This window comes from Chenopodium quinoa, unplaced genomic scaffold, assembly GCF_001683475.1.
Source record: "Chenopodium quinoa cultivar QQ74 unplaced genomic scaffold, ASM168347v1, whole genome shotgun sequence".
NCBI classification, from domain to species: domain Eukaryota; kingdom Viridiplantae; phylum Streptophyta; class Magnoliopsida; order Caryophyllales; family Amaranthaceae; genus Chenopodium; species Chenopodium quinoa.
In genome coordinates this window covers 1,447,370-1,464,491 of record NW_018744757.1, presented here as the reverse complement: position 1 = coordinate 1,464,491, position 17,122 = coordinate 1,447,370, and the positions used below count along the sequence as shown (strand labels likewise).

Here is a 17,122-nt window from a genome sequence, read left to right as displayed (position 1 = left end):
TTTCACTTTGTGTCGAGTCAACCTCGAGTCAGTTAATCATATCGAGTCAAGTTTATACCTTGAGTCGTGTCAAGTCGATGAGTCAAGCAACATTAAACCTTAGGTCAACCCTAAGATAATTAAAAAGATTGGCAAAGTTCTATAGTCAAAATAAATACATGTGCAGCAGAATAGGGAAGACCCTACTCCAATTCCTGGCGCCAGAAATATCTCAACAACGACAGAGCTCGAAGCCTCTCAGAAAGGTGATTTCGACCTCATACAACAATTTCGGGTTCCTTGGTACGCCAGTTAGCCCCTATAAGCAATTTGACATGATTAAGTAGTCAGTTTGATTACAATCACAATAAGTAGTCGACCTGATGAAAGATCGTCTCACTTAGCTTAAGCGCCTAAAACACTGGCTCATTACAATCGGTTTAAAAGCAAGCACTAAAACGACAATATTTCCAAAAATTGGATTGTCATCCCCAACTGACAATATTTCCAAAAATGGATTATCGTGCATCTTCTTCAACGACAATTTTTTCCAAGATTGGATTGTCATCTCTGGCAAAGTTTCCAAGCGTAGATTGTCGTGCTCCTTCTTAGTTTGGCAAGTTTTTCCAAGTTCGGATTGTAATACATTCATAGATCGCTGGCAAGTTTTCCGAGATTGGATTGTCATACACCCAGTTCCCTATAGCAAAATTTCCTAAAGGATTGTTGTAGGACTCTATTTCGGCAAGGTTCCCCAACGTGGATTGTCATTAATTTCAGTAAGTGGAAAATTTTCCCGAAGTGGATTGTCGGTCGACTCTTTCTTGCAAATGTTCCAAGACGCGGATTGTCAATAGTGGCAATATTTTCCCAAAAGGATTGTCGCATAGCGTTGGCAAATTTCCAAGGTGGATTGCTTTCAAGAGTTATATTCCAAGATGTGGATTGTCAATCGTAGCAAAGTTCTTATGAAAGATTGTTACGAAGCATTGACAACTTTTCCAAAAATTGGATTTTGGCAAATTTTCCGAGATACGGATTGTCGCTTCATCGTGGCAACATTTCCAAGGATGGATTGTTACGTGGCATTGACAACTTTCCCTAAATCGGATTGTCATACATCATACAAGAGTTGTGTTGGAAACTATTCCCAGATAAAAGAGGATTGTCGACATACTGGTTCACAAGCAGCAAAGCGCCGACGTACTGGCATAGCAGCATTAAGGATAAAAGCAGTGATCTTTTCGAAGGCTATCACAGCGGAAATTGGAGTCATATAAAAAAGAAGCTCTTTGTTCAGAGACACGTGAACATATCCAAAGGAAGCTCTTTGTTCAGAGACGAGTGAACATCGAACATCAAGATGGTGTTCCCTAGATTGTGGAGGGTTGTCACAAATAACTGAGGATTGTTTCAAGAGAATCAATCTTCGATGGTATTCCCTTGGACGTGGAATATTATCAAAGCGGAGGAGGATAGTTTCAGGCGAAGCAATCTTCTAATTTGGAAGCAATTACAGGCGTAGCAGTTTTCAAGCGGGATGACATTCTCTAGCTTGTAGGAGGTCATCAAAACAACAGTAAAGCGACAGCAAATCGGTTACTTTCAGAGACGTGTGCTCGACGGTGCAAGATACGCGTTTCTTAACTCTTTTATCTGTTTAACTAACGCTAGTTTACAGGTATCGGCATTACAAGAGTGATTCTGGATCAGAGAATGTTCTGAATCATTCTCCTTCCCTATCGATACTTTGACTTTTGTTTTCGAAACTTGCGTTTCTCCAAACTCAGTCAAAGTGGGGGCTTCTGTAGACACCCATTTGTGTCTCCCCAAAACCAAACCCAGTGATGAGTACCTTTCACGTCGAATCATAATCGAATAAAGTGAAAGTGTGGAAAGTCTAGTGTTGCGGATAGTTTTAATTTCTTTTCTCTTCTCTTTGTTTTTGAAAACTTATTTTAAGAAAACAGTCAATCCAGTTTTCTTGGTCCATGATATGGGTCCAATAGTAGTGTAGTTGGATGGGGATCGCAAAGACCTTTCCAACGATATATTATAAGCCCAATTCCGATGAATATTGAGGAAGTTATGGCCAATTTACTAAACTGGGCCCGGTTTGAGCTTTATGTGCGGCCCAATGATCTAGGGGAGGGCCTAATATGATTTATCATTCCTAATGCAATTAGGAATGGTTTTAGTCTTCTAGAATTTTCTAGAAGGTTCTTTTCATTCCTAATTCAATTAGCATTGATAAATTGACTTTTGTTGACTTTTCAGAGTTTTAATCAAAATCAAATAGCATTTTCGAGGGCAATTATATGATTTTATCCTCCAGTACGGCAAACTTACCTGATTTTCGAAAACGCGTTGAAAATAGGCTTGGCGCCTGACCCCAGGCTTTGGTGCCTAAAACCAGGCCTGGCGCTAGCCATTGGCGCCCGGCGCTAGTGTTGGTGCCTAGCGCCAGCTAGCCAGGGTTTGCGCCAACTCTTTTTTTTTGTGCGTCAGACTTTGTTTTGTTTATTTTATCTTTTTGGCTGATTTTCTCTATAAATATCGTATTGAAAACTCCGTTTTCAATGATCAATCATCTACATTCATCTACAATCAGTTTTAATTAGCATTCTTTAATCTTTCAATTCTTTCTTTCTTTCTCTAAACTTTGTTTTCTCATACAAAATTCCGTATTCATAAGATCTAGAAACACCTAGCCATATTCAAAGTTGCCTTCGCCTTAGACGTGAAAGGTTTAATTTCTGAGGGTTTGGTCCCAAATCTCTCTTTCAATTATTTAATTTAATTGTTTGATTTATTTCCTTGAAGTTACTAACGTGTGTATTTTGTTATTAGAAAGAGGTACGAGTCATCAAAGTAAGTACTTTAATGGTTTTAATTGATATTATGATGTAGAAATCATGTTTGTATTGTTCTTATGATATTCCTAGTATCATGTCTAGGGTGATTTTAATATTAAATATGATTGCTACGATGCTTCCTATGCTCTTCCTAATATTTATGATTGTTAGTATCATTTTAGGGTTAAAGATTTGATTTTTATTGCTTAGTGACATGATAGGGTTTGTTATTAATCTTGTTAGTATCATGTCTAGGATCTTGCTATTTTTATTATGCTTTAATATTAACATGAACATGACTATGATTATAATTGTTATAATTTATGATGATTATGAATATTATTATTATTTTGATGATGATTATTTTATTTATTATGATTATGATTTTTATAATTATTGTCATGATTATAATTATTATTATTTTATTATTATGTTGCTTGATACATTATTTATTTATTGCTTGGTCACGCCTTTATTGCATGTTTAAAGGGAATTTGTACTTGTAATCACGTTTAATAAGATAATTAATAATCTTGTTTAGGGTTAATTGTGATTATAATTCAAGTGATCGCCAATAATAGATTTATTTGTGCATTAATATTCAACCAACATAGATAAACAGGTTTAGGGTTAATCCTATTGATTGCATGTTAGTCAGAAAGCGTACATGAATACGATCAGAATAAAGTAGAGGCCTATTATTAGGGCAGGTTCAATCTCTTTTAGGTTGGATTTGTACCCTCATCCCCGAACTCTTATTTGGTTCCAGACCTTATGGAGTTGACGATCTCTTGGATCGTTAAGGGGTGTAACCTTCACCTCGTGAACGGTTTACAAGTTCCTAAAACTTGTTGGCGACTCTTTTGCTCTATCTTCTTCCCTTTTGGACGCCACCGTACTTTAGTGTATGATCACAGTGGGGTTCAAGCTATGGGGTTAAAGCTTGAATTTATTCCCTACAATATCTATTTGCAGATCTTGGCTACTATTGTTTAGGTTAGTTGCTTGATATATGTTGTTGGTTTCCTGCTGTCTTAGTTGTGTGTTTTTGGTTGCATGTTGTTGTTTGCCTTACTTGTTGTTGGTTGCCTCTTGTTGTTGATTGCCTAACATGTTTTGGTTGCCTAACCTCTAGCTTGTTGGTTTACTGTTGTTGTTGTTGTTGTTAGCAACCTGTTGTTGTTTGTTGGCTGTTATTGGTTACCTTACTTATGTTGGTTGCCTCTTCTTATTGATTGCCTAACCTATTTTGGTTCCCTAACCTTTGGCTTGTTGGTTTCCTGTTGCTGATGTCATGGGTAGCCTGTTATTGTTGGTTGTGTTTTGAGTCCCTAGTTATTTGAAGGGTTTGGTGATAGGTGAATAATGACTTTATGTGTGTTTTAGGCTGTGATGTAATCCTTCTCATGGAATTGTTCACAAATGTATTTTTTGAACATCAATTTCTAACACACAATGCAATTAACATAAGCAACTCAAAAGTTTTTCATTCATTAATTCATTCTTTTCAAGTGATACACCATAGTTGCCTTACAAAAGGGACCTATTCTAACTGCAAGAGTTACATGATTACATTGACACACAAATTAAACTTAAAAAAAAAAAAAAAAAAAAAAAAAAACTAGTCTATAGTTACACATAACCACAATTGTGTTTGAGCCTTTTACATATGGTTATGTGTGTCAATCTGATTGTAGGCCCTAAATCAAAAAACTTTCTGTGCACCAAACATACACAACCTTGCACCTAATCAGCATCAACTTCCATTTCATATTCATTGACTAGTTATTGTTGGTGTGAAGGCCTGACTAGGTACTTCACACAGATTAAACCAATTCACATGGCACTTCCAGAGAATCCCTTGTCTGTTTAATACTCTTTTCTTCGTATGCTGTAATATGTAATTTTGACCACCATCTTTCTTCAGAATTTCAATCATACAACTTTACAATGATACTCAAATGTATCTGTTTGTTTGCAATAGAATCAAATGTATTGAATGATTTTTCAACTTTCTCAATTAACTCATCCACATTGTTTGGAAAATGTTCATATTAAATGGACTGAATTGAGTTGAAAAGCCCCAAATCTAAAACATTAAGATAAGGGGATTGAGGGGGTTGGTATACCATTGTGATGTTGAACCCTTGTTGTGTTGTTGCTGCCTGAAACTCCTCATCTTGGGGGATTTTGTGATTGTATGAAAATATTTTTTGCCATGCATGAGGGCCACTTTGCAATGATGGTTGGTATGACTTTGTTGAGGAGCATTTCCTGATTGCGCATCCTTGTTGACATTTTGAATTGCTTTTGTGACAAGAGTCTCTACTTGCTTGTTCTTGCTTGATTTCTTAGTTAGTTTCTTGATCACAAATGGGAAAATCCCATACTTTCCGTCAATGGCAACACCATTTCTGTCACGAATTGGGCTTCCAATGACTTCCGTAAACATGACCTTAATCCTAAACCTTTTGGATTGTTGAAATCTGTAGGGATCTTCCTCTTTAAGTAACAAGTAGAATTTTCTTGTTTCTGGGCTCAAATAGAACCACTTAATCCTAAACCTTAATCCTAAACCTTTTGGATTGTTGAAATCCTAAACATGTCCTTAATCTTAAACCTTTTAGATTGTTGATATATGTATGGATCTTCTTCTTTAGGTAACAAGTAGAACTTTCTGGGCTCAAATAGAACCACTTTTTCATCATTGTGGATGACATGATGCATGTCCACAAATGTTGCATCTTTAGTAGGTGTACCCATTGTAGCCTTGCCACCTTGTGGTTATCACTAAGAGCTGGATAGTTGGTGCTAGTGTGCACTCTGAGTTTCCCTCTTTTTTCAGTCTATGAGTTGTTAACACATTTTGTTTCTTCTTACTTTAAATTTTCTTTCGGTTGTTCTTAGCCTCAGTGGAACTAATAGCAACCATTCATCAAACTACTCTCTTAGTTTAGGACTAGTTTTCCCCAATTTTTTCACTCTTCTGTTTTTGTTTCATTACATCTGCAAAAATTTTGTTAATTGTGCTTCTGTCAAGCATTGTGCACCTCTCAGTAAAGTTTCATCTTGTAATGTTGATCAAATGTCATCAACAATTCTTCTTTTTCCATTCAATGTAAGCTGCTTTCTACAACTGATTTGTGCCCCATTTTGTGCATCTGCGCTGTTATCATCATGTTCTAATTCTTCTTCTTCCATCAATAATTGATCCAAACAAAAAAAAAAAACTGATCAAAATCTTCATCTTCCATTTTTTTAGACTTTTTTTAGAGAACGTGCTGAAGCTTCGACCCTTCAAATGATGCTACTTTAACCATCCACTAAATCATGATTATTTTGCTAATTTTGTATTTTGTAAACTGATTGTGTTTAATGCTAATTTGGTAGACTATTTATGGTGGTTGTAATTTATGAAGAGAGAGAGAGAGAGAGAGAGAGAGAGAGAATCGCCTTTAATGTAGTGCTCTATTCATAATCTGCCTTACCTTTTGTAACTTAATATGGCTGTTAGAGCCAAAATTTCCAATATGGGTGAAAATTTTAAAACTTCTGAAAATTTAAAGTTCCCTCCCTTTTTGTAAAATCTGTTCAGTTTTTTGCTCCAAAAAAAACGGTCCCACATGCATTTCAATTCCTTAATCACACGGGCTTCTTTTCTCTCTCATCAACTAATCTCCACTTAACAAATTTCTTCTACGAGTTTGTGCAAGCAACTTTGTTGCACATAATACGTAGCGGAGGAAGTAGTTGGAAAGAAAACGTTATGATAATTCTTGGTTGCATGGATCTACCCCATGCTCAACGGGTTAGGCACTTAGGCGTTTGCAACTCTTACAAATTCTAGTTCCTTTATTAAAAAGAGTAATGTAGAGAAGTAGGAACACTCAAATTGCATGAGTCTTATGACCATGACATGTGCAATTCCAGAATCGTTTAGGGGCACTATGTCCAAATAAGATGATGCCAAATTGTTTGTTATTGAACTTGAAAAGCATTTTGCGAAAAATGAAAGGCGAAGTTCTCTTTTGAATAGTCTTGTTTCCTAAAAGTATAAAAGATCGGGGAACATACGTGAGTATATTCTGGAAATGTCTCATTTGCTTCAAAATTAAAGGCACTTTAGTTAGAGTTGTGTGATGACTTGCTCGTGCATTTGGTTTAGATCTCTCTTTAAACAGATTAAGGTCAATTATAATTGTCAAAAGGAATAGCGGGTGGACTCTAAATGAGGTCATTTCTCATTGTGTTCAAGAGGAAGACAATTTAAAGTAAGAAGAAACAAAATGTGTTCACTGGACATATTCCTTACAGGATAACAAGAGAAGAAAGAAGGGTAAGGATGTTGTTTCATAATCACAGAAAAAATAAGGCTGCAACTAAAGCATCCGGATGCTTCTACAGTGGTGGTATGACTCACAAAAGATACAATCCACAAAGTACCATGCTTAGCGTGCGAAAAAGGGTATGTTTTTTTTTCTTTTAGTCGAATTTAAGGTTAATTTAACATTGGTGCTTGAACATACTTTGTGGCTAGATTCCATAGCTAACTACTTACATGAGTGTTTCCATGCAGGGTTCCCTCGAAAAGCACGTGATGGAGAAAGATAAATCTATGTTGGTGATGGCAAGATAATTGAAGTTGAAGCTAAAGGCACTTTTAGTTATCATTAACAATTGAATATTATTTGGATTTAAAAGAGACTTATTGTACCGTCTTTTACACATAATTTTATTTTTCTCTCTACATTGGACAAATATGGTTACCTTTGTTCTTTTGAAAACAATAAAGTTAGTTTATTTCATATTCAAAGTTGGTTATTTGGATATGATAAGTTATATTTATTAGATATTATTGCTTCATCTAATTAAACTTTGCATGCTAGTATTTGTGGTACTAAAAGAAAAAAATAGCAAATGAAAACTCCCCATCACTTTGGCACAAACGATTGTGGCATGTTTCTAAACAATGAATTCAGAGACTTGTGTCAAATGGAATTCTTAATTCCCTTGGCTATTCAGATTTTGATGTATGCATTAATTACATTAAAAGGAAACAAATAAAAAGAAATTAGGAGTCGGACAAGCTTCAAATGTATTAAAACCAATACAAACGGACATTTGTGGTCCATTCTATGATGGTCAACAATACTTTATAATGGTCATAGACGGTTATTCTAGTTATGGCTCCCTACATCTAATCGATGAAAGATTTAAAGCATTAGATGTGTTCAAATCTTATAAATCTTATAGGCAAGATGAAGAGAAACTGGACTCTATAACTATTAGTTAATTTATTAGGTACCCTAACAGTCTAAGGGTTATAAATTTATAATCCACATCTAGATTAAATTTTGAAATGGGAAATGCTAGAGTTTTTAAATATTAAGTTTGAAAGGGAAGATAAGGTTAAGGAGTTCATCTTTGAAGCGAAACACATTTCTCTACCTTTGGATGCTATCAACCATGATAAGACTTCCATTCTTAACACGGTTGAATAAACAAATCCAAAAAATATAATGATTTCTCTTCAGATTCAACATGAAATTCCTAATGAGTAAACTCAACGGATTCAAGAATAAGCGCCATTAAAAAATCCACTAGAGAAAGAAGTACAATTTCAGATAACTATTGTTTTACTCTAAAAGTGTGAGGATAACAATGAAATTAATGAAGAAATTGTTGCACTACTTTAAGAACAAGAGCTAGATAACAAAATGTTAGATGATGACCCAATCACCGCTTGCTAAGATATTAAAGCCCTACTTCTCAAGAGTGGATTGATGCCATTAATGAGGAGATTAAGTCCAAGATGAACGATTATGTAGGACCTTGTTTCATTGCTTAAAGGTGTGAAACCCATTAGTTTGTAAATGGATTTCTAAGAACAAAAGGAATTCAAATGGCAATGTGATAAGGCGTAAGGCTTGTCTTATCCCTACGGACTCGAATAAGTTTCTCGTGAATGGTATCTTAAGTTTCAGTAAGTCGTTATGTCTCTTTGACAACACAGATGATTGTATGTGCCATAAGGTTAATGGAAGTAAGCATATTTTCTTGGTTTTATATGCGACATATTGCTTGTCGGCAACGATATATGCTTCATGAACGAAACCAAGAGATTTATATCAAATCGTTTTGGGATGAAAGATCTTGGAGATGCCTCTTTTGTGTTAGAGATACAAATTCATCCAGATCGCCATCCAATCACTCTTAGGTTGTCACAAAAGGGTATCTCAAAAAAACTTTGAAAATGTTTGAAATACAAGATTTCTTTGAATGGTATTGAAGATAATTCAAATTTATGAGTGACAACATTATTTTATGCCAACAATAATATTATTGTATGCCACAATAATAATAGCTTGACAAAATCAAAGCATATTGATCAATTGATGTCACGTTTAGAATTGTGAAGAGGGAGGGGAGGGTAAACAATTGTACCCAGAGTACACTAGCACAAACCCCATGATTGTAAATTTGCTTGCTAAGGGTGTTATCACGTGAAGTATTTCATGAGCACACTGCTCGTATGACATAAACATATCATGGATACTGTGGTTTTTATTAAAGTATTTTCTAATAAAGTATTCAATTTGGTTTACTCATATATTAAAACATATTGTTAATCCTACTAAAATCTAAAGTGTCCAATTAGAAACAGACATTTGGATCACATTCATAAGCTATTTCCATGCTATACACTTATGCTTGATTCATGTAGTTGATTTATTGATATTGTGGCCATTGATGGGTCTAGTTACATTATAGCAAATATCGCATAACCAAAATACAATTATATATGTGAACTATTCGGACATGAATATACTTATTCGTTGTCATATAGTTTGCTCACATAAAGTGATCTAATAAGTAATTAGTAAGCTTATTTACATCTTTTTTTATAAGGTATAGGTTTAGTCTTGTATGTGACTGTTGGGCCCTTTCAAATACATGATAGGGGGATTAGGAAGAGAGTCCATATAAATAGACATCTATGGTTATGGTCCCTAGTAGAACATACAATATACTATCAATTACTCCCTTCGTTTTTAAATACTGCTTCAATTCTCTTGAGCACGTATACTGATGTTAATTTTTTATCAATAATATCTTTAGTTATCAATAAGTATAAAATCTAACAATTAAAAATTAATAATGTATTCATTAAACGATTCCAACAAGTACCCACAAAACTATATTTTTTCTTACGTATAAATCACAAACATTAGTCAAAGTAGTACAAATGAATGGTGCAAAAATTAGAAATGGAGCTAGTATTTAAAAACGAAGGGAGTATATCCCAACAACAGAGAGAAAACCATAGGGTGTAGATCTGCTAGAAGACACATAATTAAGAAGGGGATTGAATCAAATCATCATGAAAACAGCTACGCTTCTTCAGTTGCAATTGTGATTACCGATAGATCAGATATGAATATTAAGGGGTCGTTTGTTCGCACGGGATAAACGAATGGAATAAACAAAGGAAAAGGAAAAGAATGGAATGAAAATACCTTACTTTTTCTGTGTTGTTTGTTTTAAAAACAAAGGGAATAAATCCCACCCGTCCAATTACCACACAATCACCTAATTCCTTCACTTTCCACCTTTTCCGGCCACCACCCATCCACCAAACCACTCGACACGCCTCCCCCACCATTTGTCGTCCTTCGCCAAATTCCCCCGCCCCTTGCTGCCCTGCGCAGTTCTCCCCTCCCCTGAAAAACCTCCCTCCGCTCCCCGAAAAACCCTACAAACTAGTTTTACTCCCTATTCCGCCGGTCGACCCTCCCCACCCTTGAAACCCTAGCACCTTGGGTGTGAGGTTGGGGATGGCCTGCCGACCGTTTTACACCATTTTACACTGAGGGAGAAGGTTTTTTTTAGATTTTTACGATGATGGAGAAAGGGTTTCGGGGCATGAATGGCCGGCGAGGGTGGGGGGGAGGAGGCAGCAAGTGGTGACGTGGCTGGCTAAGTGTGTAGTATGAATTAATCTTAATAAGTGGAACATCAAATATATGGAATTGTGGATTAAAGTTGTTGTGAGTAAGTTAGTTTGGGTTATTTATTGTAAGAAAGACAAGCTTTAGTGCACGGTGGATGCATATTATATGAAACGCAGGGATTATCTTGCTCTTTACTGTTCAATAAATATATGTCATGGGCTTTGAGGGAAATATTTTGATGTGCATTTATGCAATTTGGCTTCAAAGAAATGATCTCATTTTGATGGTGCAAATCTTATTCTTGATACTGGTGGTTGGGATGGATATCTTAAAAATGGATCATTTTCTATTCAGAAAATGTATCAACATCTTAATGGTACTCAGCCTAAGGTGCCTTGGAGAAAAGTTCTTTGTAATAATCAAGCAACTCCGAGGAGCTTGTTTATAACCTGGTTGACTATATGGGGAAGATTATACTGTTTTCCTGGAATTTAAGGTCCCCTCTATAATTTGCAAGTTACATAACAGTGGAAATGAATCAGTTGAGCATTTATTTTTGCAGTGTAATTATTCCTTCCAGGTTTGGAGTCTGGTGTTGCAGACTCTGAATTTTCATAAAAGACTTGATTCTTTTACCAGGGAGCTTGATTGGGCCATCAAATGTGGCAAAAAAAGTACTATCAAGCATAAGCTTTTTTCTGATGTTCTTTGCAGGGTGCATTTATGCAATTTGGCTTCAAAAAAATGATCTCATTTTTAACCAGAAATGCAGGACTGTTCTGTGTTATTCCATGATATTAACTTTTAAGGTAGCTAGTAGGTGCTCTGATGTTCAGAGAGATTATTTGGCAGAGCTTTGCTGTAACTAGAGGCTTGTTTGCTTTCTCCTTTGGTGTGTTAGTTTTCTTCAGAGGCGATTTGTGCCAGTTGATTAAAAAAAAAAAAAAAAGTGAATAAGATTGCTTATGGTATTCACGGCATAGAGAGAAAAAATTAGTGAATTTTAGCAAGGCCTAACAAATACAGTTAGAATGCGATGGTACTTTCAAAAGCAAAAATGAAATCAGTTGTTTCCATTACATACTGTTTGGTATGATGGGTGAGCTAACAAACTCCATTTCCAAGATAACCATTTTCACCCATTTATTACCTTCCTAACCCTATTATTCCAAAATTCCCCCTCCTCAATCCCCAATTTTTTTTGGCAATTAAAAAAAAATTATTAATCACCAAGAGCAAAACTGAAACACCAAAAACTAGAAACTGCTAGCAACCAAACAAACAAACAAGCCTAATACATCATCCTACAATAAGAAAATTCCTTTGACTCTCATTACAACGACAAGCAACTCTAAAATGGACTTCCCTCACCAAAACAGCAGCAGTCCTGTATCTTTGTTGAAAAGCAATCTCATTCCTCAAAATCCAAATTGAATATAAACATTCCCTAATTATCGGGCTTTATTTTCAATAGGACTAGATTGATAAACAATACAAGCATATTGATGATTAGACAGTATGATGCTACGTGGGTGAAATATATATATCTTGATCTCGAATGAATAAAAAAATTCATACTTCGTATATAGTACTTTATTTTTATAATTTTTAGACAAATTTGGTCTTAAAGTAGTGCTACGTTACTCAGTAACAGTATGAGTGTCTTATGAATAATATATATATCCAAAGATATGCATTAATCAACTTTGTTTGAAGTCTTAACCATCCCTGTGACCACTGTATTCATTTAACTCAAGAGAAATGTTCTGTATTTTTTAGTGATATGATCTGAAATTTTATAGTATTGTAATTTGTCACATCAATTTATCGCTAGCGAATTAGTCATTACCCCTATTCTTCATGTCAAGCAAAGGAAGTCCCACAATATCGTTGTCAAATTTTCTTTCCTTCAATCTTGTTGATTATTCTTATTAATCACACTTAATTAATTTGCTTCAAAAATATATGTTCCAAGTATAAGATCTGATATTTGGCTTCTAAAACAAAAGGTTTAAGGTGTGTCACTTCAAATTCATCTCCCTATACAAACTCCATGAAGACAATGGCAAACACCGCATTTCAGTCTATGACCACCCCTTCATCTGCCTTATTCAGCCAATTAGCCATATTGAAAATAAATTCAGAGACTTAAAACCCCATTTTATTTCTCTCTCCTTGACAAATCCACCAGGCTGCAACAACAGCACAAGTTACACACACCCCCATAACACAGAAGTGGAAGACCAGGGGAATTGTTTACGAACAATTTGTGCATGATTATCGTTTTCTAATAGCTTCCACAATTTGCATCCAATAAGTCAACATGCAAGATCAATTAGCGGCCTAAAGAACAAATAAATTGGGTTTAACAAATTTTAAGCCTCACTAACCCAATAAAGCCACATTTAACTCCCTACTCTTAACCTTCCTTTTTCCTCTCCTCCCGTCCGTCCTCTCCCTTCCACTTTGAATTTTACTTTCTTTATAGAGTAACTTTTCTAGTAAGGAATCAAACAAAGAAAAACTATTGAGTTTTAAATCCATGTAAAACCATATCCAACAAACACGGTTATACCAATACAAATAAACCTTGATGGAACACCCCAAATCAAATAAAGCCTTGTTGGAACACTAACTTTTTTTCCCCAAATTCCATATACTTCCTAGATCCTGTGATATCAATCAACTTAATTTCACTAAAAATACAGGATTTTATGCACTTAAAATGCGGGTTAATCTTCTTTTTACAAAGAATTGTAAGAAATTCCAAGAGTGGGTGCATCACCAATTGTAAGAAATTAAGCAAAATTAAAAATTAGGTACCTCTCCAAAAAGCATGTCCCTGTTTTTCCTGAGAAGCTCCAAAACCTAAACAAGAATGATCCAATAAAATCAAAATTCATAATACAATAAAATCAAACAATAAGACATACTACAAATAGAGAAGATAGAATTACTCTTTTAATTCGGCTAATGTATTCGAGATCCTCAGGAGTAGGTTCGGGTTCTACATCGTCTTCGTCATCCTCAAAAGCGGTAGAGGTAGCCGGAATAGTCGAGTCATCCATACCAACACGGCCGTGCTGAATTGAACGACGGTGGTTGACATGGTTGAGGGAAAGAGAGAGAATGGTGTTGGTGGTGCTGCTGCGGTTGAAAAGGAGTGAAGTGGTGGTGCTACGGCAATTGTAGTGGTGAGATAAAATGGAAGAAAGTCTAGTTGAACAAGTTGAAGATGATGATGATGGTAGTGGCAGTTGTAACTGTTGGGTTCCCATTCTCTCTCTAAGCTTATCTAGTGAAGTCTGTTTTTTGGTAAGGAGGTTCAAATTAATGTTTTTTTTTTTTTAAAATTTTATTTTAGTATGTGAACTTGAAACATTGCATTATGTCATACGTGGTCATGTGGATTGTTGTGGCTGAATTCTTAAAATATCATTATGCGGTCATTAATGGGGATGAGCAAAAATTCAAGATATCATGACTTGAAATCGGAACCTATTTAAGCCGAAACCTACAGATCAGGTTTCAATTTTGGGTAATTAAATTTTGGATTCAAAATCTGTAGGGTACCCTATTAGTACAAGTTTCTTGTGGAGTACACGAAATCTGAACCTATCATTTGAGCCCAAAAATAAAGCTCTACGAAACCTAATTCTTAATGGCTACACCCCCCTTTACCTACTCCCCCCACTCGAAATCACAATAAAACCCTTACCCACACCCCACTAACCAAGCAGTTACCCGCCACTAACCACGGTAAATGCAAGTAACCGTTGATTCCTCGCGTATATATACAACAACAACAACAACAAAAAAAATAAATCAAAAGCATCATTTCAAACCTATTTTTCAGAAATTCTCTCGCATCAAAAACCAAAAAATCGCATGAAAATCACTACAAATTGCTTCAAAATTACTTCAAATTGCTTTAAAACTTCTAAATATGTCTGACATTCGAGATGAAGTTCGTGAATCGCAACTAAATTCCAAAAAAGAAGAGTAAGAATTTGTTCATTTTAGTATAATTTCGAAGGTAAACCCTAGTTTTTTTTTTTTTTTTTTTTTTTGTGTTTTGATATTCCAAAACAAAATCTACTATAATTACACTTATTTTTGTGCAAAATAGACTAAAATCTACTATATTTGTTGGTATTTGTAGAAACGAAACACAGAAGAAACTTCGAAGGTTCCACCGGAGAAGACGGTTGTTGAACAATTATTCACTTTCGATAAATGTTCATTTTCATTTTGATAGATGTCATATGATATTAGTATATGATCATTTACATTCTTACCTTACATCTACTAGGGTTCATTCTTGAGATAAGACTACCCTAATTTGTTTATGATCTTTACATATTAATGAATGTTTACTGGTATTTAAACATATGTTTATTTAAATGTAAAAACGTACATATTCATTCTCATATTGAAAATATTCACATAGACTATAATAATACATGTTTAACTTCATACTAAATTATATGCTCATGAGCGTCATTTGAATATTATATTACATACATTTTAACTCTAATATTTATAGATGCTTATTTGAATTTGATAAATAGATGTTCATTTGGATATGTGTATATTCACACATATATTAATGAATGTTCATTCACATGTCAAAAAATGTTCAAAAATAAATAACATATTGTTCATTCATCATAAACCTTTGATGATTCTATTTTTAAATATTATTCTATTTTAGAAATGTTTAAAAATAAATTACATATGGTCACTTACATTATGGAGTCATATAATTCTTAATTGATTTTTTTATTAAATGTGTATAAACAGTGATGATGATGATATTCCTATTCAATCAAGAGTGAATAATACAAATGATCCTCAACTCTTAAAAGATATAATAACAAGTTTCCCTGTTGAAAAAGACATGTCTGCAATTGCAATGTGACATAATCATTTATAATAGATTATATATTCATTTTGACATGGTAATTTTTTTTTTAAAAATTCTTTTGATACATATATATATATATATATATATATATATATATATATATATATATATATATATGGGATCATGTGAGAACCTAAGCATAGAATAGGAACTAGGAACTAATCTGGTGCGTTGATCTTCCTTGATCTAATGGTTGATATCCTACCCGCATTTTTCATTTCAGTAATGGCATTTTGGTAATTTTGCCAAAATGAATGACCTCCTTTCTTTCTCTCTCTTTCCCATTCATTCTCTCTCTCTCTACGCGTCCACATTTTCTCTCTCTAACATCGATTCTCCGTCGTGGATTTGAGTTCTTCGACTTTGCGAATTTTTTTGCTCAGATTTTTCGTTTTTGATCTTTTATTACATCGTATTCTTCAGGTTTTTTCATTCATTGAGGTAATTTTCTAATTATATTTGTATTTTGTTTGTTTATTTTTATTTCATTGTTTATTTTGAGCTGAGTTTTTCGATTTAGGGTTTTTATTGTAATTTTTCTTAATTTTTGCTTATTAATTGTTCTTTGAATTATTCTATACAATTTATTGTTTGATTTTGGGTTTTATTTTTACGATATTGGTTTTTAATTCCTATTTTATGGTTTTACACTTACGGATTCAATGTAGTTGTGTCTGCATATAGTTGATATATTGTTTGTTGTTATTAATCTAGTAGTATAATTTGTTGTTGTTTTAAATTTACTTTTTGCATTCAGTCATTAACTTTTCATTATTAGTTTTCTATTTTCTTCAAGTTTTTTAATTTTTTTTATTTACTTTATGCTTTGAGTCATCTACTTTTTATTATATCTCTAATAGTTTTTATTAGTATATTTTTTAAAAATATTGTTTACTTTTAGTTATAGTTTATTTACTTTTATTTACTGTTTATTTACTTTTTCCTTCTATTCATTAACTTTTCAGGAACATGTCTGAAAGCGTAGAGCATATTTTTTAAAAATATTGTTTACTTTTATTATAGTTTATTTACTTTTATTTATTGTTTATTTACTTTTTCCTTCTATTTATTTACTTTTCAGGAACATGTCTGAAATCATAGAACATTGTTCTTCTTCTGTCACTACTGAAGATAACAATGTAAGAATTTTTAAAACATCCACTTAGCCTTTTCTTCCTAAAATATATTATAATTTTGGAGGTGATAAAGAGTATATGCCATGTTCTTCTGAAAACAAACCTTTTTTTGGAATGATATTTGATACCCTTCAAGATGGTATTGCCTTTTATTACAAATATGCTAATGAGTGTGGATTTAAAGTCCGTTCTAGTACTACTAAATCACAAAAGAATAAGAATGATCCTACTGGTAAAGGAGTTACTAAAATTAATATTTATTATGTAGCAAAG

At 33.9% G+C, this 17,122-nt stretch overlaps 1 protein-coding gene across 3 annotated transcripts in view; it reads right to left on the bottom strand.

Moving 5' to 3' along the window:
• LOC110703736 (ycf3-interacting protein 1, chloroplastic-like) overlaps positions 1 to 14,310 on the bottom strand; it is a 32,685-nt gene extending 18,375 nt beyond the window's left edge. The window contains exons 1-2 of one of the 3 annotated variants that reach the window (XR_002507758.1): positions 13,744 to 14,307; positions 13,610 to 13,654 (exon numbers count right to left, since the gene is read on the bottom strand). Coding sequence is in view for 2 of the 3 variants with exons in the window: in XM_021881517.1 (XP_021737209.1) it covers positions 13,610 to 13,654; positions 13,744 to 14,064 (366 nt within the window). In the remaining variant the exon portion in view is untranslated. Of the gene's footprint in view, positions 1 to 13,609; positions 13,655 to 13,743 lie in introns of all 3 variants that reach the window. The other 2 variants (XM_021881517.1, XM_021881518.1) reach the window with 2 other exon arrangements.
• Between the last annotated feature and the right edge of the window lie 2,812 nt (positions 14,311 to 17,122).